We start from the raw sequence: 27,888 nt of genomic DNA on the forward strand, positions 1-27,888 counted from the left end.
AGAACAGGACACATGAATTAACATAGCAAAACTGGCCAGATTTTTAAAAGTTCATGCAGACTTGTGTATATGCCGTGTGATATACACAATTAAATTCCAAATTCAATTTGCACATGTACTTTTAAAGATCTCAACTTCTAAGGTTGAATATAAGCAAACTAACAGTCCAGTATAAGTGTGCATAAACTGATCTGAATATAAAGATTAAACTATTCCTTGGCTTAATGTGTGTATAAATGATCAGAATATAAACAGTCTTTGGTTTAGGATAGTGATGACTGGTCAAAGCAAATCTTTATTTTAAGATGGGAGTTCTTTCTCTTTAAGGAGAAGTTGCACTGTTACAGGTGATGAATTAAAATATAAAATTATAACTGTTAAATTCCCTCATGGCAAAATAAAATTGTCATCTTAATTTATTGGTATCTTGGATGCACCATTTCCACGTTAACTCTTGTAATAGTGGAGCAGTCATTTTTTTTAAAAATTATAAATTTTAGTAGCTTTATTTTGCCCACAGAAACATATACAACTACATATTAGAAATTATGTACAAAATTATCTTAACACATTAGAAAAACAAAGATTTCTTCATCAAACAATTATGATCGAGCAGACAAACACTGGTTCACCACTTCCAGCAAATGTGAATTCTCCAAAGCAGCCGCGACTCGTTCTTTGTCAGCAAGTTGTTTATTAACTGTGTGAAAAGAATCCCACACTAGCTTGGTCAGTACACATTTTTACATACAAATTGGTTACCTCCCACACTGTTGTAATGGCAGACAAAGCCCCATGTTTTTCTTAATTCTGTAGTTGCCAAGTGTGCCTCAGAATTGTGCTGTACAGTGTAAATTAATGATTTAATGCACAGTACTGCAACTTGTTCCAGAAGGCTGGAACCAGAGTCCCTAATATATTATTGGAGCCCCATGTGAGAGCAGGGGTCCCTCTGCCTGGAACAAGTTGGGGGATCAGGACCTAAACTTACTATCTTACTGCTCAGTATTTTAGCACTTATTCACCTACCATGCTTATCCATTGTTGTTGGATTTAGTGGTAGATTTTGATAAGGGTAACTGTTTGCTGTAAAGGGTGTGGATCCAAGAGTTTAAAGTCTCACCTGACTTAAAATTCCCTCCCTATCCTGCACTTACAGGTCAGTGAACTTGATGACAGATCTATTCCATTTCTTAATTCTAATATTTATTAGATTATTAGATTATAATTATTTAATATTATTAGCACCTCATAGCACCTCTTGGACTTAAGAAAAGCTCACCTGCATGCTCGGAGGCATGGGTTCCTGGTGTTATGTGAACATCCACCTAAAAAATAAAATACTGTATTTGTAATCATTATTTATAAAACTTGTTAAACTACAATAGGTCAGTGTTTACTTTGACTTCACTCTTGAAGTCTTTATAAAGTTGTTGGACAAAAGCTATAAAAAGACAGAAGGAAAATGTATGCAGCAGTTCAGAAAGCAGAATGTAGCATTCTCTCACAAAAAATACATGTAAAAGGTCTTTATCAGCTTCAAACTCATGCCTGAAAAGTCTGGACCTCCCACAGTTACAAGCAACACCTTGGTCAATACTGAAGTTGATGAGTAAAAAAAAAACTGTTTACTTTGTACACTTGACAGCTCAGAGTCCCCTCCTACTTTCTCCCTCCCACTCTTATGGTCAGTTTCTCTCTTCCTGAAAAGATTAGAGACATTTAACAGGACAGCAGAAAAAAAATCCTTACCATTTTTTTAATGCATTTATCAAAATTCTGGACATACTATTTGAAGGATGTTTTATCAGACTGTTTTTTAAATATTAATCAATTTTTTAAAAGAACATGTTAACACTATCCCTTAAAGGAGGTTTAACGTTATGGCAAGCCAACAAAACTCTGGAATTTTGGAGATAAACAGTTTCATAATTAAACATGAAAACATTTCTACACAAAGGAATTTGACTTGGACCAGTCACTTTCTATTTTTTTTTTTTAATCAGTTTTCTTTGGTACAGATGCATAGTGTAATGGTCTGAGCCCATAATTATTAGTCAGAAACTACTGAATTCTAATCCTACCTTTGCCATAGACTTCCCTTGTGGACTGGAGCAAAGCATTTAACTTTTTTCTGTAGTGTCAGGTTCCCCATATGTAAAAATGAGAATCTCTTCCACGGGGTATCAGTTAATTCTGAAGTGGTTAGTGTTATTTCTCACACAAATCCAATTCACCATTTGCCTTGAGCCTGCAATGATTATTAATTCTGTGCTTGTTTCAAATTTATTGTGGGGAGTTTTTTTGGTTTCATGAAGCATGTCCTTGTCCCAGAGCAGGAGGAGGTAAAGAGAAGCCCTAGTTATTTTTCACTATAGGTTTCTCTCTTTAAAACATTTTCCCTCTTCTCCTTTGGGGCTGATTTTATTACTCACCTTAAACCTTTCAGGTAGTGATCTGATCAACTTTACTTTTATTGATAGGCCAATTAATGTTGCCATGCTACAGTGAGGAATTGTAGGAGTAAATTCCACCACTACTGTGCTTTCAGCATCATTCACCTGTTGAAAAACAAACATTTTCCATATAGAAAACTCACTGATGTGGCCACAAGTCAATACTAGCAATTTTATTTGAAATTCAACTTAATTGTGCTTAACTCCTCCTCCTTCCCTGCTTATTTTATCTACAGTACTGCTATTCTCAAATGCAATGTTTTACCTGCCATACAAATGACAGCTCTAAACATTCGCCTTCCATACCAGAAATGTGTGATAAACTAAGTAGACAATGAACCAGATTCTGTCTGTCTGTTCTGTAATACCTGTGCAATCTGGTTACAGTCAGGGATAACAAACATAACTGAGGACAGAATCTGTCCCAATATACATAACTGCTAAAACAGATATAATTATTTGACCAAAATGTTATAAACAGAAAATAATCCAATAAATGCTCCATGGCAATTTAATAATATTTAATTTGTATAAATAATATTTGTATTTCTTAAGAGATTGATGTTATCTAACTTTGTTGAAAATTAAAGCCCCAACTTTTCCTTGCCTATTTGAGTCATTGGCAGCATCCCACCCTTGCAGGAATGAGACCTTTACTGGAAGTTCTTTACTCCAGTTTTAAAATGTCTCTAAATTGCATTTTCTATGTATGTTTCCTGAGACAGTTATGCATTTTGCGTTCAAACATGCCAGTAACGAGACAAAATTTGGTTAGTATATCAATGCTTGTTAAATCCTCTCTATTATAATATTGTTACTAAAATAACTTACTTTGACTCTAACTTGTTCAACAACATTCAGCTCTTCCAAAGTAAGGGGATGTTCTGGGTCATTAATTGAACGAATAAGATGTATAATGTAGAGGAAAATAAAGCAGTAAACAGAAATAATAGCAGTACCAGTTGGCACCCAGTACCAATGGAAAGGGACATGTGAATGGATGATGATTCCCCCCCCCCCCCCCCCACACACACACATACCCTTTAGATTTCTCACTTTTCTACATATAACATAGATATCCCTTTGTTATTCAAGGGGCAAGTGAGAAGAGACCTACAACTTTCTGCAGAGCTATAATAAAGTATTAGATTAACTGTTTAATTTATTTGTATACTAGTGTAGCTTTCAGAGTTTGCTTTATGGGCGGCTTCTCCAGCTGTTTGGGATTCAGAGCCCTTAAGTAGTGTCACAGAAGGGCCTGGCGCTTTGCAATGTTCTGTATGACAGAACATTTGTTCATCTACATGAACAAAGAAACACCCCAACCCCACCAAGCCACTACACGCACAATCCTTCCCCCTGGCGAGGGGATGAGGGAGAAGGGCGCTGATCTGACAGTCACGTCACAGTGCACTACGGGAAGGTGCTCAGAGACTGCGATGATGAGGGCGGTGTAAGGACCACGCAGACCACACAGACGTCCACGGATACCTTCGCACAGCGGTGGCTATGTCAGGAACGGAGCCCAGTGCTGCTAGGTGCGGGCTTAGGCGCTTACCGCGGGCTTGCACCGCAGCCAGACCAGAGAAATAAATCCCACGTTTTCCCGCACAGGGAAGAAACGTACAGCTGGCGGGCAGGGGCTGCGAAATGATGGGGCGTGAAGAGAACTCTCCCCCGCGCCCTCCGGTCTGCCCCCCTCAGCCCCCCCCAGCCCCTGAGCCGCCCCCCCAAAGCCGCCGCCCCGGCCGCCCCAGCGCAGGATATCGAAGATCTCCCGGTCGTCGATGGAGTCGGGCAGCTCATCGTCCTCTTCCCGCGCCGTGACGGGCCGCTCCCCCGAACGTCGATAAATCAGGGGGTTCGCGTTCTCCAGGGGGCTCCCCCCGCCGGGAGCCGGCCCCACCATCGCCCCCGGCCGCCAGCACCGGCACCAGGGGAAGGAGTAAAGCCGCGCTCGCTTCCGGGAGATGGATTACCCGCACACTCGTCCACTTCCGGCGCTGGGGGGGGGGAGGATGTTCTCTGGTGCACAGATAGACCGGAGGGGCAGAGAGTCCTCGCTCGCTCGGACACACTTCCGGTAACGGAAGGGGACGGATTTGCAGCGCGTACACTTCCGGGCAGCGAAGAAAAGAGTCTCCGCTCTAGCGGCCCCTGCTGGGAGGGGCGGAGAGAGCCCCTCAGCACAGGGCTGGTGCCGGGAGGGGAGGCGACGGGGCAGGTGGAGTCAGCGCGGTCCCGCTCTCGGAGTCAGGGCTCTCTGGCAGGCCGAGGAGCTCTCGGGGCGGGGCTGCCCCCCAGCACAGACAGTCAGCAGCGCATCGTCACTGCACGCACAGGCATCAACAGTGACGCCGCTGCTGAGTCCCATGCACCGAGGTGCCTGGGGTCGGGGAAGGGGGTGGATGCAAACAACAGCCCACAATAACAATACACATTTGAAAATCAGTCCTTCTAAATTACTGGAGATATCCCATCTCCTAGAACTGGAAGGGACCTTGAAAGATCATCAGTCCAGCCCCCTGCTTTCACTAGCAGGACCAAGTACTGATTTTGCCCCAGATCCCTAAGTGGCCCCCCTCAAGGATTGAACTCACAACCATTGAGCTATGCTCCCCCCCTAGGAGATGCTCGCAAGCTCCCATGGCACCTTCCTGTGAATGTGGCACAGCAGTAACTCAGCCCAATCCCATGTACCTTCAAAGTGCTTGTCTGAGCAATCACAAAATGCAGATTTTTGGGTTGTAAACTCCCTGGGGGCAATGACCTGTTTGTCTTTAAAGTGCCAGACATGCCAGTGATCACAGAAAGAATGATGAATTGTAGAACTTCTTTGTAGGGGGTTTTGTTTAGATAAGTGATCAGGGTTGGTCTTGGTAGCTCTTGTTCAACCTGTCTCCAGAACTGACTTTTTTATCCACTTAAGGGACTGGGTGGAAATTAATTCCCTTCTAACACATACCTCCAGGACCTTTTACCTAATAGCTGTTTGGCTCTAGAGTTTAGTAACAAGCCCTTAGTCAGTCTTCTGGCAATGTGACCTTTGTGCCTGCATTTGGCAATTAAAAGAAGAGAAGTAGCAGTTGGTTAGTGTAGACATGAAAATGCAACCTGCTGTCAGGATTTGGCTGTTCGGGTCATTGATCTATGCTGCATGGTTGGTTGTGATTGCAACTGAGGGTAAATATAAACTCCTTTACTGATGGGAAAAGTCAAGAAGGGATTTAAGCATGGGACTAGGGTGACCAGATGTCCCGATTTTTATAGGGACAGTCCCGATTTTGGGGTCTTTTTCTTATATAGGCTCCTATTACCCCCCACCCCTGTCCTGATTTTTTACACTTGCTGTCTGGTCACCCTACATGGGACCCTTAAGACATTTTTAACATTTTCAGTCTGATTCTGCTAGGGTGACCCATATGAGGACTGATGAGGCCTGATATAAAATGAGCACTCTGTGAAAAGTATTCACGCACTAGGGATTTGGGGTTTTTGTTGATTACTCTAGATCTGACCTATCAGTCCTCATCCTCAAAAGACACCTGCACAACGCTTTCAAAAGACAAGCCTGGGAACTTAAATGCATAACTTTGCTAGACACTGCAAATTGTGGTCTTATAAATACATTAGATTTATAGCTTATTACAACAATCTGTAACTCACTAACCTCCCTTTTTTGTCCTATGACTACAGGGCTTGTATGTCACTTAGAACACTGGTTTTCAAACTTTTTTTCTAGCAACCTGGTTGAAGAAAATTGTTGATGCCTATGACTCAGTGGAGCTGGGGATGAGGGGTTTGGGCTGTGAGGACTGCGGGTTGGGGCCTGGAATGAGGGGTTCAGGGTTTGGGGGGCTCAGGGCTGGGGCAGAAGGTTGGGGTGTAGGAGGGGGTCAGGGCTCTGGGCTGGGGGTGCAGGATCTGGGGTGTATTTTTATCTCAATGTGAAGGAAGTTATGACATAAATCGCCATAAATCAAGCCCTAACTCATGGGCGGCGGCAGGTCCGTCCTTAGGATTTATGAGGCCCTATGCAGTATTATTAAACTGGTGCCCCTATGCCTGCGGCAGCCCGGGCTCATATGTGTATTTTAGATAAGGGCGGTCTTTTGAAGGATTTATTTTAAAAACTATATGTCTGAAGAGCCAAGCATTTAAGACTAAAGATTAATACTCAGATTGTGCATCTAAAAATCTATGCAAGGATTTTTTAGAGATGTGATTTTATAATCTTCAGCAACACACCAATGAAATATTTTTAAAGCAAATTTTAAACTAAAGTCCTGTAGACTAACATGTTCTGAGTAAATATTACAGTAATGCACAACTGTTTTTGTCAGTAAATTCAGAAACTGATAGTATATGCCTGGGGGTTGGCAAATACCTGTTAAATGGCTTCATTACCCCTTGAATGGCTCTTTAACAGTTTCAGTGTTGTGCTAATAGGTCTGGCAGGCTGGAGACTTTTTCACTTTTAAGTTCTAGATCCCCTCCAGAGGAAGACTCACCAGGCTGCAGCAAGGAAGGGTCAGAACAGGGATAGGAAGAGGCAGGATGGAGGACACTAAGACCCAAAGGTGCCCCAAATTGCTGTGCCTGGGCCCACCCAAACAGCCTAGTGTGGCCCTGCCCATGCTCCACCCCAAGGCCAGGCCTCCTCCTGCTGTTCCCAGCCCTGGCTGGCTGGCCGGCCTGCCTCCAGCAAGAAGGCAGGGTGGCTGGTGCTGGGACCACGCTCCCTGGTGCAGCAGGGCTGGGGGTGCAGCATCTGTGCTGTCTGGTGCTCTGGGCCAGGCTGCAGGGCGCATTGAAGTTGGGGGTGCTGCAGCCGTGCCGCCCAGCCTCTTGGAGCACTGAGGCTGGGGGAGCTGCTGCCCAGCACCCCAGGGCTGGGACCTTGTCACCTGGGGCCACAGTGTGCTCTGGGCTCCTGCAGGGGCCTTGGGCACAAGGGGAGAGGCCAGGCGCTAGCCTCCCCCAACAACTGGGTCACTGACAACCCATGCCTCAACTTCTTTCATACCTTTGTCACAGGTTTCACATAACCAGGTCACATCTTCTTTCTCTGCCTTTTATTTCAATTCAGTTTAATCACTCCTGTGAAAGCATGTTGCACAAAATCTATTTTAATCCCTTTGATGCACACCTGTATAATAGTTCTCATCTCCTTTATGGGAGAGTAACCGATAGCCATGGGGACAGATTTTATGTTTAGCTTGGCACTTGCTAGACTTGCAATTGCCAACCTTTGCCTTGTGGTAGGTGCATTTTAGGTTTTTAATGCATCCCCTGCACTGAACAACTGTCAGCTTGACCCCCACTTCTTCCAGCCTCTCGGAGGTATGTATCATACAAGTGCAGATTTTGGATGCTTCTCCCAAAGTCATGTTCTTTGCTGTAGTCACACCAGAAGTTAATCAGAACCCTGGTGTGATCCTTTGGCTAGCTAGCAGCATGCTGGCTTGGCATCTTCTAGGGCTGTTTGGCTGAGGTGAGCTGAATACTGCAGATATGGAGCATGGTGCATGGAATGAAGAATTAAATGCTGTCCAGGTGTATATAAACTGGCAGGTAGCTTCAGGTACATAGGAGGCGAGTAGGAAGTGAGTAGGCAGGAAGGCCAGAAACTACAGGCTTAGAGGGCTGTCAAAACCTGAGCTGTTACCTGGGCTACAATTTAATTGCAAAGTGGGCCGGTCAGAGCCCATCTTAAAGAGGAACCTGTGCTTTAACCTGTACCCTGAGATGGGCAAGCAGGCATAGGTTCAAAGCACATGCACATGCATAAGGGTTTTGTGTGAGGATGATAGGGGGTAAGAGCATGGGTTAAGCCTGCAACATAGGCATGTCTTCTTTGTTTAATGGGCACGTATTGATTTCTTGTGTTCAGTAAATAACAAACATCGCCTACTTTACCTTCTCCTTTTTTATAAAAATCATTACACATTCATCGGAAAGAGGAAAATTATGTTGAATTAAGTCTTTTTTTTGTCTTCTGGTGGTTCATATAGATGCTAGTAGCTTTGAGCGGAGCTAATACGTGCCTCCTCAAGAGATTTGTGGGAAAAGTCATACATCATTTTGCTGTTCCCTAAAACTAAAGTACAGAACCCATAATTCATCCAATCGTAATTCTGGTTATAGTGAGCCCAATCAGTCATACAGAAAGTACAAACCAACATGGTAAAAGTGTGAGAATGGACAGATGCTTATTGTTTAAAAAATGATTATGTTGCCACAGTAGAGTTGCTACTGAGTTCAGCGTTCTGCCTAATTAACTTTTAGATTTCAGTCAAAGGACCAGGTCCTGTGGCATACCAACACCTCTCTGAAGTACTGAATGCCTTTGCTTCCCATGGACTTCAGTTGAGGGCACTCAGCATCTCTCATGATCAGGCACAAAGACTTTAGTTGAAAAGTTGGATAGATAAGGAAATGCTTATCTGCATGATAAATTGTGGTAAATATCACACTGTCGTCTGCTGGTCTGGGCTTTACTATAACCACTTGTAGTCTAAGGAAGAGTCAGAATGAGAGAAAGAGGAAGAAGAAATGAAAAATATCCATACTACATACATTTAAAAAGTTTAACAAACCTTAAGAAACTGCACCTCACTGCAAAAGGTTTATGGAGTGATTTTTATTATGAAAATGATTGCAGTACCTTTAAGTATTAATAATAATGTGAAGCTTTTTACTATAGTGAAAAGTTTGTAAACACTTTTGTTGCAAATCATGTATGTAGTGTAGCAAATGTACACTGTACTTTACAAACATAGTAAGTGACATATTCCTTGCCCGAAAAAGCTGACAGTCAAGGGCATCTGCACAGAGAAGACACTTACTCCTGTATGGAAACCCATTGAAATAAATGAGGTTCTTCACAATTACCCATATGGATCAGTTCAGGATTGGACGTAAGTGTGAAGAAACCAGTTTCTATTTTTCCCAGTTAATAAAAATGTAGCTGCCGTTTTTATTTGTTTTAGTTTTAAAGGTGTACATGTCTTTACAGAAAGGCCAAGTTGAGTTGTGCATTTTGTAAGCCTTTTCCTGAATTTATTATGTACTCCACTTTTCTGTTTTTTGTAAGAAGAGACTCTTTGACTACAAGTTATTAAAATATGTCCATGCCATCTAGGAGGCTATCATTACATTGTATGTGTGCAAAGACTAAAGAAAATCAAACAATAAATTATGGGTGAGATTTTCAAAGTTGCCGGAGGGATTTGGATAGCCAAATCCTATTAAAACTGAATAGGAATTAGACATCCAACTCATTTAGATGCTTTGAAAATTTCAGGCTACATCTTCTCTGTGAAGTACATATGAAGTAGGGAAAGATTAACACTCAAAAGAAAGGTTTCAGAGTAACAGCCGTGTTAGTCTGTATCCGCAAAAAGAAGAACAGGAGTACTTGTGGCACCTCTAATAAATTTGTTAGTCTCTAAGGTGCCACAAGTACTCAAAAGAAAGAAATCCTTCAAGCCTAAGCAGTCAGTAACAATGGTTAAAGCAAGAAGTCAATAACATATTTGAAGGTATTCCTAAAATATCTAGCACAGACATTTTTTCCCCTTTTCAACTGTGAAGCAGCTTTAAAAAATGATCAGTAAAATATCTAGTTTGGGCCAAACCTCAGGCCAGAGAGTTAGTGCTCTGCATGATCATATAACTGGCTGTTGTGTGAGTCCTGAATCTGGCCTCCTGCATCCTTATCCTGCCACGTACCCAGCACCTTGCTGAGGGAACACAATGGAAGGAGCACACATGTTGGGTCAACTGAAGGGAATATATCCCTCTTACTTATTAAGATAATTATTTGTTTCCAGCAGCACCCGAACAGTATCTGAGCTCACGTTCTACAGGAGACAAAACAGTGAGACAGATGAAGGGTAATGCAGGGGAGTATGCTAAGTAATCAAAGTGGTGATTGGCCACTTTTCAACCATATAGTATCAGATAACTCATCATTTTTGTTCATTTTGAAAAACTTGCAGCCTATTCCTAATTACACCCCAACTCTCACTGTCAGAGTATATTCCTGCTTCTGAACTGGAAATATCAGAAAATTCTTGGGGAAATACTGTAAGGGAAGAAGTAGTTATTTCCACAGTACTTTTACTTTGATCTATGATAGCAAACAAATGAAAGGACTATGCTAAAAGCATTGAAGAAAGATTAATAAATTGTAAGGCCAGAAGGGACCATTGGGATCATCTTGTCTGACCTCTTGCATAACACAGGCCATTAAATTTCACCCAGTAATTCCTGCATCGAGCCCATATCTTGTGGTTGAGCTAGAAAATATATTTTTAAATACATCCAATATTGATTTAAAGATATAAAATAATAGAGTCCATCATATGACTTGATAAGTTGTTCCAATGATTAATTACTATATTGTTGAAAATTTACAATTTATTTCTAGTCTGGGTTTATCTAGTCTAGATTCAGCTTTCAGTTATTGGATCTTATCATGCCTTTGTCTGCTAGATTAAAAAGCCCTCTACTATCTCAAATCTTCTCCCCACATAGGTACTTATAGGCTATGATTAAGTCATCTCATAACCTTTTCTTGGATAATGTAAATAGATTGAGCTTCTTGGTATTTCTTACAAGTACAGCTTCTTACAGTACTTACAAGGATTTCACTGTAAGGCAGGTTTTCCTGGAAAAGAAGTGGAAGATTGTCTGAGCAGCACTTGATGCCCAGGGAAATCTGCCTCATTGAGAATGTGCTGATATCTTATCAATATGTTGAACAGGGCATAAAGGTGCACAACCAGAAGTGACTACCAAATATGGGCGACTTCAAGGAAAACAGACCAGTGTGAAAGGAACAGACAGGCTCGTGAATGTTTTTCTTGGAATTCCTTTTGCAAAACCACCTCTGGGATCCCTGAGATTTTCCCCACCACAACAAGCAGAGCCATGGAAAGGTCTGAGAGCTGCAACTTCCTATCCACCAATGTAAGATCCGATTGTGTCAGGCTTTGCCTATCTACCCTGTTTAGTAAATGAATCTAAATTGCGTCATGTATGCCTTTTTTTTGGTTAATGAAGTTGTGTAACATTATGTATCCTAGCAAAGGAGTTCGGCTTTATTGAATGTGTTTGCATGGTAATGGTGGGTCCCATAAGAAAAATGTGAAATTCCTAAAATCCTCCAGTCGTTTCTCTTGTGAATTGAATGGTGTCCTTGTCCTTTACTAAAATAGCCCAGTAACACCACAACACTAATACACCTCTACTCCTATATAACGCGACCCGATATAACAGGAATTTGGATATAACGCGGTAAAGCAGCGCTCCGGGCGGGCGGGGCTGCGCACTCCAGTGGATCAAAGCAAGTTCGATATAATGCGATTTCACCTATAGTGCGGTAAGATTTTTTGGCTCCCAAGGACGGCGTTATATCGAGGTAGAGGTGTATATAGTTAGAGATCCATGTGAGTGTTAACTGTGAAAACATTTGCTTTATTTTAGAAAAATAAAATGAGAATAAGAGTCTACATTTAAATTCTGGATACTCTGCCAACCTAGTTAATGTTGCCCTCAGTAAATAAATCTGGAATATAAGCCCTGCAAGGTCAGTTTAAGTGGGGTCAAGCTGTCTGGAAAAGATATTATATGTGATTGATTTTAACTGTAATTTCAATTTTATGGCCATTGCAATAAATAATTCTTACTGTTCATCAGTGATGTTCTCTCCCACTTCCTCCTCCTCCTCCTGCTATGTAGACTCAACTGAGGTCACGGTAACTCTTCTCAGTAGGAGTTTATAAACAACTGTGCTGTCTGCTTCATTAGCCAAGATCTCCAGCATATTGGCTGGAGGGAGCTGTAGGTGATCAGGCAGCCCCTCATATAGGAGCACAGCGAATATTTCCAAATAACGCCTTTTGTAGTATTTTTGAAAATAAGTTGATAGCTTAATTTTGTTTCACACATTTCCAAGCAAAATGATTCCCCCACTGATCCACTGAGTCGGACTTTGATAAGGCAACTTGGAGCTTTAAGAGCTCCTTTGGTAATATCTTGACTTTCATGAGTTGCGCAAAGACAAAAATGATCCGTGTTCAAAGTAAGAGGCAAATCTACATCATTATAACGCTAGGAGGATATGGGTGACAGAGGTTTTCTGTTGTAACTCAGGTCAGTATTTGCAATTCTTACTTAAAGCTGGTTTCCTTATTTCAAGATTAATGTGGTGTTGTGAAATAGATATTTTTGGATCACTCTGTAAATGTGTTCAGCTTTAGAAATGCTGTTTTCAGAAATCTAGTATCAGATAAAACTAACATTATGATCATGTGTTACTATCATTTTACTGAACATTGGCATTTTCATTATATCATTAAAGGTGCCTACAAGACACGGAGTGGATAAAGACAATGACAACAGTGTTAAAAGCTGTATTACCTCCCTTAACGGTTTCTGAAGATTGTTTATATCTGAATGTTTACACTCCTGCCCATTCAGACAAGAAGGCTAAGTTACCTGTAAGCAAACCTACTTAATAGCTATATCTGTATCTTCATCCCTGTGCTGTACTAGATTGTGTTAGCGGTAAAGTAAAGCTGTAATAAAGCAAAGTTGGAAATAATGTATTTCACCTTAATTCTCTATAATGTTAAAACCGTGAACTGAGGCCCTCTAACTTCAGGTAAGATGTAGGGTATTAGGTGATAAATGTTTTTCATTTAATGCCCATTTTTCCTGGCAGCTTAGGATCTTCAAAGAACAATTTTCAGCTGAGTCAGGCTTGGTGGAGCTCATGTTGAGTTGATCAAAAGGAAACTCCCTTTTAGCTCACCTTGTAGAGCTTCTTTTTATGGATGGTGAGCGTTCAGATTTGGGAGGCACGTGCACAGCAAATCCAACTACCTCTGGATGGAGTCTGCCAGTGGTCTGCAAACCCACATAGGGTTCTGATTTTTCCCAGGCTTCTGCCCCACATACCTAGACCTGACCTGACCCCATCTGTCAGATAATTAGCTGTAATTTCATGTCCATGGTGCTGTTTGACTCCAGCATTAAATCCCTCCTATTGAATCTGTTCTCTCTGTCCACAAATCTAGAACTTATTCAGACCCTCTTGATCTCCTGTGATGAATGCTGCAACATCCTTCTCTCTGGCCTCCTTCCCATCTACATTGCCCCCTCTTCAGTCCACACAAAATGCAGCTGCTGCCTTGTCTCATCTTGATCATCTGCTTTATATGTCACTGTGATCACACCAGCCCCTCTTTGAATCTTTCTCCACTTCAGGGCATCAAGATCAGTCTTCTAGCCTTCACCAAGGGCCTTTGTAATTCTGCCCCTCCTCACTTATCTTACCTCTTCTCTTATGTTATCACACATACCTCTCACCCACTTTCTCTGCACTGCAAATGATGCTAGCCTTGATACCCTATTTGTCTGCTTCTCTCACAACCTTCTCCTCGCTTTCTTCCATGCTGCTACCTGTGCTTGGAATGCTCATCCTGATCTGATCTGTAGGGCCCTTTCCTTTCATATCCTTCCCTAAGGCCTACTTCTTCCATGACACTTACAAGTTATTAGCCAGCCAGGGCATCTGTATATTTCATTTAAATTAATCTTTTACTCCATCATAATGTGCACTAGCCTTCTCGGTTATCCTGTAACTTTACTAATGTTAACCTATCCTTCCTCTCGCAGCTTCCCACTACTGTTCTCTTACCCCTTTTCATTGTGTCAGATCTGAAATTAGCTTGTAAGTTGGGATCGTGACTTCTTACCTATATTGCAAGGTGTTCATTACTCCCTTGGGTGCTGTAAAATAATAAAAAATAATCATCATAGTTCTGCTGAGTCACAGAGCACCTTTGTTAGAAATACAAAGTCAAGAGCCATGAATTATATAGCAAACAATCAAACAAAAAAAATGCTGAATATTATTTCAATAAGATAACTTGGTTAGTGTAAATAGCCTCTGACACCCTTTGGAATTTCAGAGCACTGTACATAAGTGTAAGTGAATGACACTGGGTAAAAAGGATATTTAAAATTACATTATCATTTTCCTGGTGACAAAAGTAAATAAAAATGTATTGGTCCTTAGCATGGGCCACTTGTCACACTTCTAACAGAGTAAATGTTGTACATAAACAACAGTTTGTTTTCTCTTTGTTTAGCACTATCTAAAACTGAACAGTTGTTTTAAAAATAATAATCCTGTTTATAAAAATTGCAACCTGCAACCCTTTGATTTGTATTTGACATTTATTAAAAAATTAGCAAGTTCATTGTTACAAGTAGTTCTAACTGATCCTGCTCTTTTCAGGTTATGGTGTGGATCCATGGAGGAGCTTTGCTGAATGGTGGGGCTTCGATATATGATGGGTCAGCACTATCTGCCTATGAAAATGTGGTGGTGGTAGCTGTCCAGTATAGGTTAGGTATCATTGGATTCTTTAGGTGAGACATGTTTTGTTACTATGAACCTGCTTAAACAAGGTACTCTGTTTAAAACACACACACTGTGTGTGTGTGTGTGTGTGTGTGTGTGTGTGTGTGTGTGTGTGTGTGTGTGTGTATGTGTATATATATATATAATATATATATATATATATACAGTGCGCACACACACACACTCTCACTCCATGATAGGAAGTACGCTCATGATGAGTGAGCATGAATTTCTTTAGGCCCAAAGCTGAGGTGTTTGAAGAAGAAACATATAACCTCTTCCTCCTTTCTTACTGCACAATTGCAGCATCTTTTTTCCAAGTAATTAATTTTATTATTGCTTTTCATTTTTAATGACAAAAAGCACCTATCCCGTTCTACTCTGGATGTCCTGACATCAGTTAAAAATTCACAGTCAAACAAAAAATTATAAAATACAGAAAGCTAATCTGGTCAGCCTAAACCTATAATGGTGACAGATTTCCGAGTGGTAGCCGTGTTAGTCTGTATCAGCAAAAACAACAAGGAGTACTTGTGGCACCTTAGAGACTAACAAATTTATTTGGGCATAAGCTTTCGTGGGCTAAAACCCACTTCATTAGATGCATGGAGTGGAAAATATAGTAGGAAGATATATATACATAGTTCATGAAAAGATGGGGGTTGCCTTATCAATTCTAATGAGACAATTCAATTAAAGTGGGCTATTATCAGCAGAAGGAAAAAAACTTTTGTAGTGGTAATCAGGATGGCCCATTTCAAACAGTTGACAAGAAGGTGTGAGTAACAGTAGAAGGAAAATTAGCATGGGGAAATTAGTTTTTAGCTTGTATAATGACCCATCCACTCCCAGTCTTTATTCAGGCCTAATTTGATGGTGTCCAGTTTGCAAATTAATTCCAGTTCTGCAGTTTCTCGCTGGAGTCTGTTTTTGAAGTTTTTTTGTTGAAGAATTGCCACTTTTAAGGCTGTTATTGAGTGACCAGGGAGGTTGAAGTGTTTTCTGACTAGTTTTTGAATGTTATAATTCTTGGCTCAGATTTGTGTCCGTTTATTCTTTTGCGTAGAGACTGTCTGGTTTGGCCAATGTACATGGCAGAGGGGCATTGCTGGCACATGATGGCATATATCACATTGGTAGATGTGCAGGTGAATGAGCCCCTGATGATGTGGCTGATGTGGTTAAGTCCTATGATGGTGAATAGATATGTGAACAGAGTTGGCAACAAGGTTTGTTGCAGGGATGGGTTCCTGGGTTAGTGTTTGTGTGTGTGTGTGTAGTTGCTGGTAAGTATTTGCTTCAGGTTGGAGGGCTGTCTGTAAGCGAGGACTGGTCTGTCTCCCAAAGTCTGTGAGAGTGAGGGATCATCCTTCAGGATAGGTTGTAGATTCTTGATGATGCGCTGCAGAGGTTTTAGTTGGGGGCTGAAGATGATGGCTAGTGGCGTTCTGTTACTTTCTTTGTTGGGCCTGTCCTGTAGTAGGGTACTCTTCTGGCTCTGTCAATCTGTTTCTTCTCCAATCCCTCAGAAAGAGACAAACACCTACAGGATCTCTATCAAGCGTTCTTAAAATTACAATACCCACCTGCTGAAGTGAAGAAACAACTCCTCGTTGTTTAAACCTATAATGTAACTTAATATGTGCCTGTTGCTAAATGCTCTGTCTGTAATATTATGTTGTCTGGAGTTCATGTGTATAGTAGAAAACTATTCCTTTGAAAATCAAGCAGCAATCAACAGTGGCCTGCAGTACTCAAAGCCATGCATTGGGGCTCAGAAATAGACTTTCAATAAGCTGATGTAAGAATAAAGTATCAGCATGGTTTTCATTCTGTAGAGCCAGTATTATATGCCCAACAATAAGGAATAAATAGTCGGTGGTTTTACTACTAATACCCTATATACACTTCTGATTTCAGTACTGGTGATGAACATGCTCGTGGAAACTGGGGCTTATTGGATCAAGTGGCAGCTTTGCAGTGGGTTCAGGAAAATATTGATTTTTTTGGAGGAGATCCAGAGTCTGTTACTATATTTGGAGAGTCTGCAGGAGGATTCTGTGTTGGAGCACATGTAAGTTTCCAATAGATACCTTTGTATTCAGAACACTCAGTAAGTCTAAAATCAAGCCTCACTTTTAAATCTAGCTTCTGAAGTAAAGTCAGTCATGGATTGTATCAAATTTGCATTTTAATATGTAAATTATATTCTTGTTTTTTGTTTGTAGATTTTATCACCATTGTCAAAAGGTTTGTTCCATAAAGCCATATCAGAAAGTGGAGTTGCTCAACTTCCTGGCTTCTTTATTTCCCATCCTCAAGCAGTTGTTAATGTAAGTTTTCAGTATTATCTTAACAGTATTCCTCTAAAATACCAAGTTTCCAATGCCTGACACCTTCTCAAAGCTGAGTTTCAAATTAGCAACCATGTGTTTGCACCCTGCTGTCCTTTCCTGATGGAGAAAGGTGATCTCAAAGGTTTTATTTATAGTTTCTCCTACTTTAACAAAAATTTTAGACTGAAAATATCACGTTCTGATTTCCCTCTTTTTCTGTAGGACCTCTGCAATTCTAGGAGGACTTTGAATGTAACATCACAAGAGGCTAATGCCTGAGCTGCAACTCTGCTAGTTGCTAACTAAAGAAAGAGGGGATGTAGAGTTTTAGACTGTCTGGATCTAGTTGCAATAATCTGCCAAACTCAACAAATTCATTTATTTAACTTGGAACCGGGAGAAGTCCACATCAGGTGTCAGAGTCCTGTGCTGTTACATTCAAAATCCGTGAGGAAAAATAGGAGTTAGAACTTGATTTTTCTAAGGTTTCAGAGTAACAGCCGTGTTAGTCTGTATCCGCAAAAAGAAGAACAGGAGTACTTGTGGCACCTTAGAGACTAACAAATTTATTAGAGCATAAGCTTTCGTGGACTACAGCCCACTTCTTCGGATGCATATAGAAGAATATATGCATCCGAAGAAGTGGGCTGTAGTCCACGAAAGCTTATGCTCTAATAAATTTGTTAGTCTCTAAGGTGCCACAAGTACTCCTGTTCTTCTTTTTGATTTTTCTAATGTTTTAAAAAAAATGTTAGGAGAGGAGGAAGTCCTAGACATTACAAAGGCAACAGAAAAAGAACTGCAATCAAAGTAATAAGAGTTTACACTAGAATTACAACTGAGAACCATCAAAGCATATATCTATTGAAGGTTAAGGCAGCTTTTATAAATAGCCTGTTTTGCTTTGAATATTGCAGAGAAAACAGAAAGTAGTCTTCAAACACGGGGCCTGCAGACTCCTGTTCATATCTCCATACACCATAATCTGTGTGTATCTATATTTTCACACACCCACCATTTGCCCTAAAGCAAGAGATGTGTGAAATGGAGAGTTGACATAGGAACCATCTAATTGCCTCTGCACACTGGTAACTTGTCTGTGGTGAGCACTTTTTAAACTCCATCATACTAGAGCAGTTGTGGTTATTGATGATTTGTCTTTATCACACCACTCTCATTCATTCTTTTTTTTTTTAAACAGTTGCAGGTAATTGCTAATATATCTGGCTGTGAGACAACCAGTTCTGCAATGGTTCACTGTTTAAGGAAGAAAATGGATAAGGAAATAATGACCCTGAGTGCTGATCTAATTAAGGTAGGTGAGAGTTGCTAATAGGGTTACCATTCGTCCGGATTTACCCGGACATGTCCTCCTTTTTGTGCTAAAAATAGCGTCCGGGGGGAATTTGTAAATAACTCAAAATGTCCGGGATTTCCCCCCTCCCCGGCAGAGCAGAGCGAGCGGCTGGGAGGGCTGCAGGGAAGTCCCGGGCTGGACTCCGGAGCAGCTGTAGAGGAGCTCCGCCCTGCATTCTGAGCCGGCAGCTCTCCCCTGCAGCCCAGCTCCGGCAGCACTGTGCAGGGCCAGGGACCGGGTTTTGTTGTGCTGGGGAGCGCAGCCACCTGTCCGGCTCGCACAGAGCCCAACACCCTGTTCTGAGCAGCAGGGTAAGGGGGCCAGGGGGCAGGGAGGTTCTGGAGGGGGCAGTCAAGAAACGGGGGGGGTCGGGAGTTCATGGGGGGCCTTTTTGGGGGGAGTGGAGAAAGTTTTGGGCAGTCAGGGTACAGGTAGGGGGTAGGGTCCTGGGGGGCAGTTGGGGGGGGGTTAGGAGGGGGCAGTTAGGGGACAATGCACAGGGAGTCTTAGGTAGGGAGTGGGGTTCTGGAGGGCAGTTAGGAGCAGGGGTCCCAGGAGGGGGCAGTCAGGGGACAAGGAGCGGGGGGGGGTGTTGGGAGTTCTGGGGGGGAGCTGTCAGGGGGCAGGAGTGGGGAGAGGGATCAGAGCAGTCAGGGGACAGGGAGCAGAGGGGTTTAGATGGGTTGGGAGTTCTGGGGGGGGGGCTGTCAGGGGGTGGGGAGTGGTTGGATGGGGTGTGGGAGTCCCAGGGGTCTGTCTGGGGGTGGGGGTGTGGATAAGGGTTGGGGCAGTCAGGGGACAAGAGGCAGGGAGGCTTAGATAGGGGGTGGAGTCCTGGGGGGCAGTTAGGGGCAGGGGTCCCAGGAGGGGGCAGTCAGGGGACAAGGAACGGGGGGAGGGTTGGGGGTTCTGGGGGGGCGGGAAGTGGGTGGGGCTAGGGCGGGGCTCCTCCCGTCCTCTTTTTTGCTTGCTGAAATATGGTAACCCTAGTTGCTAATTTAGGAGCTACCCCAAGGCTCATTAAGATCAATAGAAAGACTCCCATTGACTTCAGTGGGCTTTGGATTGGCCCTTAATGCAGTTACTGATATTTAGGGCTTGTCCACATTTACACTGTGCCCTTGCAGCCCTTCCGTGAAGATGCTGAATGGGAGAGCTTCTCTCATCAGTGTAGGTACTCCACCTCCCCAAGAGGTGGTCGCTGTGTCAGTGGGAGAAGCCCTCTTGTTGATATAGTGCTGTCAGCACTGAGGATTAGGTCAGTATAACTGTGTCCGTCAGGGGTGTGGAAAATCCACACCCTGGAGTGATGCAGTTGTACTGACACAACAAGTTCCTAGCGTAGACCAGGATTGAGCGTTTCATACAAGGATGCTCCACTGAGTTGCAGAATTTGAATCCACATTTCAAACTCCACAAAGAGTATCTGAATCCAGGACTTGGGTTCAAGCCCATTTTTAATTTTATGACATTTATTACTTGTTTATTCTGCTACCCACTGATTCTACACCCACACAAAGCTTATTGCAGTTTTATTTCTGATTATTTATAGTACATCTGCACACTGAGGCTTCTGTATCAAGCATTAGAATGGGAAAGTAAGCAGGCTTCACAGAGCCAGCTGTCAGCAGATAGAGTGAATTCAGGAATGCCTCCATTTCTGTGAAGGGGATTTCAGGGTAGAGAGGAAAAGGAGCAACAGCAGCAGCTGTGGGGAATGGAGAGTTGGCCTCGGAAGTATGTGAGTGACAATGGAGCTCCCAAATGTAAAGTTAAAAGACCATTAATGTTTTCTTTGGAAGGAGGTTCTAGTGGTCTAAAACTCTCATCTGTGGCCCAAAAGTCCTCAGGGGACAACTGGCTGGCCCTCTCCCCAATCCTATGATCTTCCAGAAGCACCCAGATGGCTCACTTCAGTCTCCAGAGACTACAGGGGAGCCAACACATGTCCACTGGGCTATTGGCCAGGCGAGTAAAGAGCCTTCTGGAAGAGAAGCTTTTTCTCTGTTTTCACCCTCCTCAGTTTAGCAGTGATGCTGTTGCTGCTAAACGCAGCTTGGGAACAGAGACATGCAGTGTTCTGTGGACTTAGACATCTACCAGATTTGCATCCACAAATGCGGTTTGTATATGCACACCAGATTTTATGTGCACTAAGCGTTAATCTTAGAAACAAAAAACTTGGCACCCTCAATTTTAGACACCAGGTGAGGCCACTTTGAAAATGGGCCCCTAAACATTTGTAATTCTATTCTGTCATTTCCAGATATGTTGTTCCAGAAATGTATGTTAGAATTGCAAGAAAATATATCCTCTATTCCAGAAAGACTGGATGTATGTGTGCTCATTTTAGTGCCAAAGGGGGTGGCCACACCCTTACTTGGGATTATTTTAATGTTCTTGGGCTAGCCTCTTCAGGTCAGTGCTGCTGCTCACCTGTTGTGAAAAATAAATTAATGGTCCCTGTCAAACTGGGAAATATAGCTAGCTCACAGGGAATGTTTCCAGTGCCAGAGTCATTTTTTCTTAGAAGGCAGAATTAAAGTACGTTACACAGCAGTATAAATGCCACTGCTGGTAATTTACTATCCTCTCTTTTGTAGTCATGTAAACGGTTCTTTGAAATTCTTCTTCCATATTATTGTAGGCTTAATTATACATCTTGTACAAATCAAGCTAATAACACACACTTCCAAGGTTCATTCAGCTGACATATTCATCTTGGCCATCTGGAGTGGGGCATTCTAAAGTGCTCGGCCCAACCTATCTGCTCGCATTGAAATCAATGGGTGTTTTATTATTGACTTCAGTGGGAGCAGAGTTAGGCCAACAGAATGGTTAAAATCTCACACCTAGTTTTTATTTTGTTGTAACCTACCTTATTCATTTCCCAGTATGCAAAACTCTGCCATATTTTCCCTCCATGCACCCACATATTTCTGACATGGAAAAGGTGAAATAGACATAACATACCCCACACATACATTGGGTAGATATTCCACAAGGAAGCACATGAGAAAGTCATAAAAATAGCCTGAGACTTGAGGGCTTTGTTAATTGCTTTTACAACCCTCTTCTGTGTTGGATTGTAACATGTTAGAACTTGTGAGTAGTTATTTTAGTCTTGGCTCAGCTCAGCTCAGCAGTGGGAATTTTGCAATGGCATCTAGAGGAAGAAATAATTATAAAACAATATATTGATTTTTTTTCTTACAGCAAATGGCATATGTCCCTGCAGTTATAGATGGTGTGTTTATTCCAAAGAAACCCGAAGAGCTGCTGGCTGCCAAAGAATTCAGTACCGTGCCATATATAATAGGAGTAAATAACAATGAATATGGCTGGATTATTCCTTCAGTAAGACATGTTCAGTGACTTTTCTACACTAATCAATGTGTTACAAAATATGAGATTGTTCCATAGGACCCAGAATCAGGGTATAGTCCCCTCACATGTAGTGTTTTAAATAGAGCTCTGCCGTCCCATTGTCTACACTCTGTTTTTACTCCTGTAAATCAGACAGCACTCCGTGATGTCATTGCTATCAGTGGACTGTGGATCAGGTACATACTGAATTAGCCTGGCCCCTCTTTTAAATGCATTGGGGTTGACATCTCCCAGCAAATGTTTTAATTTCTTCTCTAATGTCTCACAGAGTCTAAACATATTGTACATTTATTGGTCTTTCCAAAGAGTTTGCCAGGAGCCTAGAACATACTGCCAATATGTCGTGTGTTCTGTGAGAGTTTTGATTAATCCCACTATTTATATTTTCATTGAATAATAACTCTAATTTTTGTGTGAAGACTTTTAGACATGTAACTTTTGTTAAAGGAACATGTTTTAATGTGTGCTGTCAAACTGTCTTCAGAGAATGGTACTAAATCTGATCTCTGGTATCAGTATGTCCAAATGGCTTTCAGTAACTCAGAGAGTCACAATTTGGGGGGAGGGATAGCTCAGTGGTTTGAGCATTGTCCTGCTAAACCCAGGGTTGTGAGTTCAATCCTTGAGGGGGCCACTTAGGGATCTGGGGCAAAATCAGTACTTGGTCCTGCTAGTGAAGGCAGGGGGCTGGACTTGATGACCTTTCAAGGTCCCTTCCAGTTCTAGGAGATAGGATATCTCCATTAATTTATTTTATTATTATTAACTTTTGGTGCCCATCTGCTCAACCATCAAGCATTTTTCCGGTTGCTTAAATAATTTAGTATTTAAAGAATACATTTATATGTAATAAATGATTAATGATCATTACTGGCTAGTATAAAATGGCGCAGTGAGTAGTTATGAATTAAATAACACATGGTATCAAATAATTTTAATTAATATAAAAAGGAAAAACTGTATTTTAACTATACAGGTATCTAACTTTCCTGACATAGAAGAAGGGATGGAGAAACAAACCATAATCTCATCATTGCAGCTGACATTGTCACTATTGGTAAGAGACCAGGAGGTTAATTTGGATGATATTTTAATATTCATTTTAAACCCGCTTCACATTTGGGGCTATATGATGCTATTGGCACGATCTCATTTTTGCAGTATCTATGCATTCAGTGGCTTAGTAGTGGATTCCAGACCTAACTTTGGCTCCTGGTGTCATCCCCTGTGAAAGGATGGAACATTAGGAATTGGTGACTCCGTACTGCCGTATACTCTGAGGCACAAGGGGAGTAAATAAAAGAAGATCCCTACACTGAAACTAATAGTGTCTTCTGTGCCCCTCCAGCCCCTTCAAAGAGGTGGTTTCCTTTAACATGAGCTGTGTATGACTATTCTTTTCCTGTTCTTGTTTATCACTATTACGTTATTTTATAATTGTATTCCTTAGGGAATGTGTATACATTGAATCTCTACTGTCCAGAGTGGTTCCAAAATGCCACGTCACTTCTGGCTTCTCCAGCACTAATCAAAAACCAGTGGATAGTATTTATTAATTCATGACTGAGAAAAAGCTCTCGAGAGTGAAGCATACTAAATGCTGCCATTAATGTTGTATTCCCATCCTTTGTTACAGAGGTTTCCATCTGAATCTGTGTCTGTGGTAGCAGATGAATATTTAGGAGACACAGATGACCCTGCTGAGCTGCGAGAACGATTTCAGGATATGATGGGAGATATCATCTTTGTTATTCCAGCTCTTCAAGTGTCTAAATATCATAGAGGTGAATTTCCAATCAACCTCAAAAATTCAAACCAACTCCCAGTTGGCACTCAGCTGAGAATAAATCATTGTAGCACTAAATTTGTATTATGGCAAAATTCTCATTGATTCAAGATTTGGCCCTTGCACGTGATAATTTTCTGCCAGGCTGCTCTCTCCTCCCATGCTGTTTCCTTCAGTGGAGAAACTCATTTAGGACCTATCCAAATGGAAAGTCAAGGGAAAGACTTCTGTTGTCTTCAGTAGGCTTTGGTTCATACCCTTATCTCCCTTTGTTTGGAAAAAGTTTTGTCTGCATTTTTCTCCAGTTTAGACTGTGCTTTCTGAAGAGTAAAACTTGGTACTGGTGGTTTTCCTTCTCCAGTCTAGCCCACCTTTACTTTGTCAACGCTTTCTTTGTTACTAGATCCTATTGCTCATTCTAGTATCCGATATTGGAGAGAGTACTCTGAGTCAGGCAGGATCAAGTTTTATGCAGCAGAAATAAATTACATGAAAGAACGTAACATGTTAACCCTGAGGTTGGATTTCCTCAGCTAAACCAGGAGCTAATAGATGTTTCTCCTATGGTAACTCCCTAATATTTTTTCAGTCAATATGCCAAAACATTGTTTCTTCATTTAGTATTGGATGCAGCTAAAAAAACTTTGGCCCCAAGTTCATTTAGTTCTAATTATTCTGTATCCAATACTATTGTTGGGTCTTGGGTGGTGGTTTGTGTTTTTTAGATAGAGCAAGAGGGAGGGATATTAAATCAGTTAATTTAGTCTGCTCGTACCCCAGCCTCTTGTATTTTCTGAAATCTAGTTCAGAAACAACTGATTCTAAACCTTAGCTGAGCTAGAATTTTAGTTAGCATCTCATTTCAAGATTTAATCTACTGCAGCCTTTTAAAATATGAAAAGAGATTTCAGAACGTGCATGAAGCTGTTGATCTGATTTAATGGTTCCCTATGGAAAGTACAGGAATTGTAATCTTGGCTTTGATTCTCACTGTTTTCTTGTTTAGACTCTGGTGCTCCTCTCTACTTTTATGAATTTCAGCATCGACCCAGTACTTTTAAAGATACTAAGCCAGATTTTGTAAAGGCGGATCATGGAGATGAAGTTGGCTTTGTCTTTGGTGGGCCGTTCTTGAGAAGTGATGCAGTCATAATTGGTAAGGACTCATCTTTCAGGTATTATTTTTTCATTGTAAAGTAGATCTAGTTCACATTATGGATGCATACTTGTCTTTTAAACAAATACGACCCACACTTTGTTGAATTAAGTACTTTTGCAAACAAAAAAAAGATGTGTAAGTTATTTTTTTTTCATTAACTTTGTTTTTTTTCCTAACAACACTGGTGTACTTTTTTTGTTCTTCCCTTCTTCCTTCCACATAATTTAAGCTCGGACATTTTTTTTCTTTTATTGAGGGTTATCTTTAAAATGGTACTTGTGGCATTTTCTTTCTACACCCTGTTGAATCTTTTAAACCCTGTATGTGGAAATACGTGTATATTGACAAACCAGTTTTCCGCCTTTGCATCAGGATTATGATGTGGTTTTGAATTTCGCATACATCTGTTCTGTGAACTTGTCTTCACAGCTTTTTTTTTTTTTTCTTCATTGTACCTTCCCGCTTCTCTAAGGGAATGACTAGGAGTAGCAGCTTTACATGATCTGTTGAGATGCAAACATATTTATATATGATTTTAGAACAAGGACTTAATGATCTAATCTGCACAATGCTCAGGAACATATATAATGAAATACCTCATCATTCTTTTGCCTGGAAACCTTTGAAAATACTAGCGTTAGACAGGCTAGAATAATATCTAAACAATAAAAATCTGTAAGCATCATTCCCTATTAAGCAATTCTATTGCAACTTGTATCTTGAATAGTCTGATGCACTCATGCTTTGATATTATGTATGTACAATTTCAAACATTTTGTTTTGGTTTTTTACTTTACAAGATAGTTACATTTACATATTCTCTCTTTCAGCTGAGGCTACAGAGGAAGAGAAACACCTCAGCCGAACGATAATGAAATATTGGGCTAACTTTGCACGAAATGGGTGAGAATAATGCTATCATAATATATTGTGTTGTAACATTTGAATTTGTTTAATCTTAATAAATTAAATGGGGATTTTATTCTTCATGCTGTCATTTCCAGAAATCCTAATGGCAAGGGTTTGGTGGAATGGCCAGTCTATGACTTGAATGACCAATACCTGGAATTAAATTTAAAGCAAAAGAAAGCAGAGAAACTGAAAGGGAACAGAATGGAGTTCTGGACAAAGATCTTCCCTGAACAAGTGAAGAAAATAACTGAAGACAGGAAAGAGCACTCAGAGTTATAAATGACGATGTTTAAATTTGTATCTTTCAATTTGTCACAGCAAAATTCTACCAGATAATATTGGTTCAATTGAAAAAGTTTAATCATGTTAGCACATTTTTTTTTTTTTTTTGGTTTGATTGAGGGACATGAGAGCAAAGCTCTGGACATTATAGAGATTTTGTTGCTAACTAGCAACTAACAAAGAGGAAAACTCCAGATCATTTACATTAAATAATAGGAGATATTAACAATTGAAACAGTGGATTAACTCCCCAACAGAAGTAATTGAGGCTCTGTCACTAGGGGTATTGGAGGGGAAGACTAGATATAGTATTTAGGGATTTAATGTAAAGGATAATCTTGTATTAGAGGAAGTACAGGGAGATAAAACTCTGTATCTCAGGAAGAGACTCAGCTTCTGAGATATGAATCCAACATGGTGTGTATCTTTTAAACAGTAACACATATTCCCCTCAAATATCTACATTTTGATCCTGGACTGGAATAAAATGTTTGGAACAGAAATGATTTCAAATATCAGAAAAGTCTGATGGGGAAATATTAAAAATATAGGGCCAAATTATATCCTGAGATGCATGCTTCTGTTTCCTCAACCAGACTTTGAATGATGCTAGGTAGGGCTTTTTCTTTTATATTAATGCTTTGGAGGATTTTTTTTTTTAATTGTAAATGGAAGATCCCACATGCAAAAGTTGTTAGCCAATCTCAATGTACATACACATATATGTAATATTGCTGAAAGCTTAACCATGCTCTCTCATACCAAACACAGTGTAAATAACTCACCAAGAAAAGAAACATCTTTTTTTCCAAAATTAAAACAATCTCTTATCATCTCACATTTTTCAGTAATATTTTCACTTGTAAAATTGCACAACATTCTATTTTGTATCAGATAATTTCCCTTTTCTGATTAATTTGTCTTTTACTCTTCCCTGGATAAATCAAAGCAATGGAAAATGAAATAATCTGAGCCACTGACATTTTCTTTGTTTACTGAGACCTCAGATTTTATGTCATTGTTGTGTGTGATCAAAAATAGATAAAACTGATAAAATTTTAATACAATAACAGCAATAAAGATGTGATCCTCAAACAAAAATTAGTTGTATGTATTAAGTAACTATTTAAAGTCGTCCCAGTGTCACTCACAATGTTACATACTGAAATGCTCATCATACAAAGACAGGATTCTACTTATAATCAAGATGAATAAGTATGTATAGTACTGCATGTTTCAGCCTGGAATCTCTCCTTGGAAGACACATTCAGAAGCTCCGTCCAGATGTTTAGACTGTTCTGAAATTGTTTTCAAGCATGTTAAATCCATCCCTGCAGGGTGGATTAAGGCTAAGGCAGGGTGCTTATGATTTGGAACTCGTGCCAGCTAGATCAAGAAGGCAGAACAGACAGAAGCAACACACAGCTCAGATGATTGCTGTGGACCAGCTGGGTTGATTCATTTAGGAGGAAGCTCAAGGACTCAGATGTGGGAAAAGGAAGAAAAGAACCCATCTGCTAGGGTTACCATACGCCCGGATTTTCCCGGACATGTCCGGCTTTTTGGTCCTCAAATCCCCGTCCGGGGGGAATTGCCAAAAATTGGACATGTCCGGGAAAATAGGGAGGCAGGGGTCGTGGGGCTTGGGGCCGGGCTGGGGCCGGTGGGTGCTTGGCTGCCGGCCGGCGCCGCTCGCTCTGCCAGGGCCGGAGCCGGGCCGGAGCCACTCGGAACCGGGGCCCAAGCTGAGCCGGCCAGAGCCACTGGGACCGGG

At 41.2% G+C, this 27,888-nt stretch overlaps 2 protein-coding genes across 2 annotated transcripts; one reads left to right on the forward strand and one right to left on the reverse strand.

Moving 5' to 3' along the window:
* Window positions 1-275: 275 nt before the first annotated feature.
* On the reverse strand, window positions 276-4,463 carry CIAO2B (cytosolic iron-sulfur assembly component 2B). The gene is made up of 5 exons (XM_054048857.1): window positions 4,222-4,463; window positions 3,288-3,365; window positions 2,436-2,561; window positions 1,283-1,328; window positions 276-700 (listed from the first exon to the last, which is right to left on the reverse strand). The coding sequence occupies exons 1-5, from the start codon at window positions 4,363-4,365 to the stop codon at window positions 603-605; spliced, it is 492 nt and encodes a 163-aa protein (XP_053904832.1). The 5' UTR covers window positions 4,366-4,463; the 3' UTR covers window positions 276-602.
* Window positions 4,464-4,539: 76 nt separating this feature from the next.
* Window positions 4,540-27,209, forward strand: LOC128848738 (carboxylesterase 5A-like). The gene is made up of 13 exons (XM_054048856.1): window positions 4,540-5,639; window positions 11,228-11,432; window positions 12,826-12,964; window positions 14,770-14,903; window positions 16,816-16,969; window positions 17,124-17,228; window positions 18,433-18,546; window positions 21,805-21,945; window positions 22,952-23,032; window positions 23,612-23,759; window positions 24,768-24,917; window positions 25,751-25,823; window positions 25,925-27,209. The coding sequence occupies exons 1-13, from the start codon at window positions 5,558-5,560 to the stop codon at window positions 26,109-26,111; spliced, it is 1,713 nt and encodes a 570-aa protein (XP_053904831.1). The 5' UTR covers window positions 4,540-5,557; the 3' UTR covers window positions 26,112-27,209.
* The last annotated feature ends 679 nt before the right edge of the window (window positions 27,210-27,888 follow it).

Source organism: Malaclemys terrapin, chromosome 14 (assembly GCF_027887155.1).
Source record: "Malaclemys terrapin pileata isolate rMalTer1 chromosome 14, rMalTer1.hap1, whole genome shotgun sequence".
Classification (NCBI taxonomy): Eukaryota; Metazoa; Chordata; order Testudines; family Emydidae; genus Malaclemys; species Malaclemys terrapin.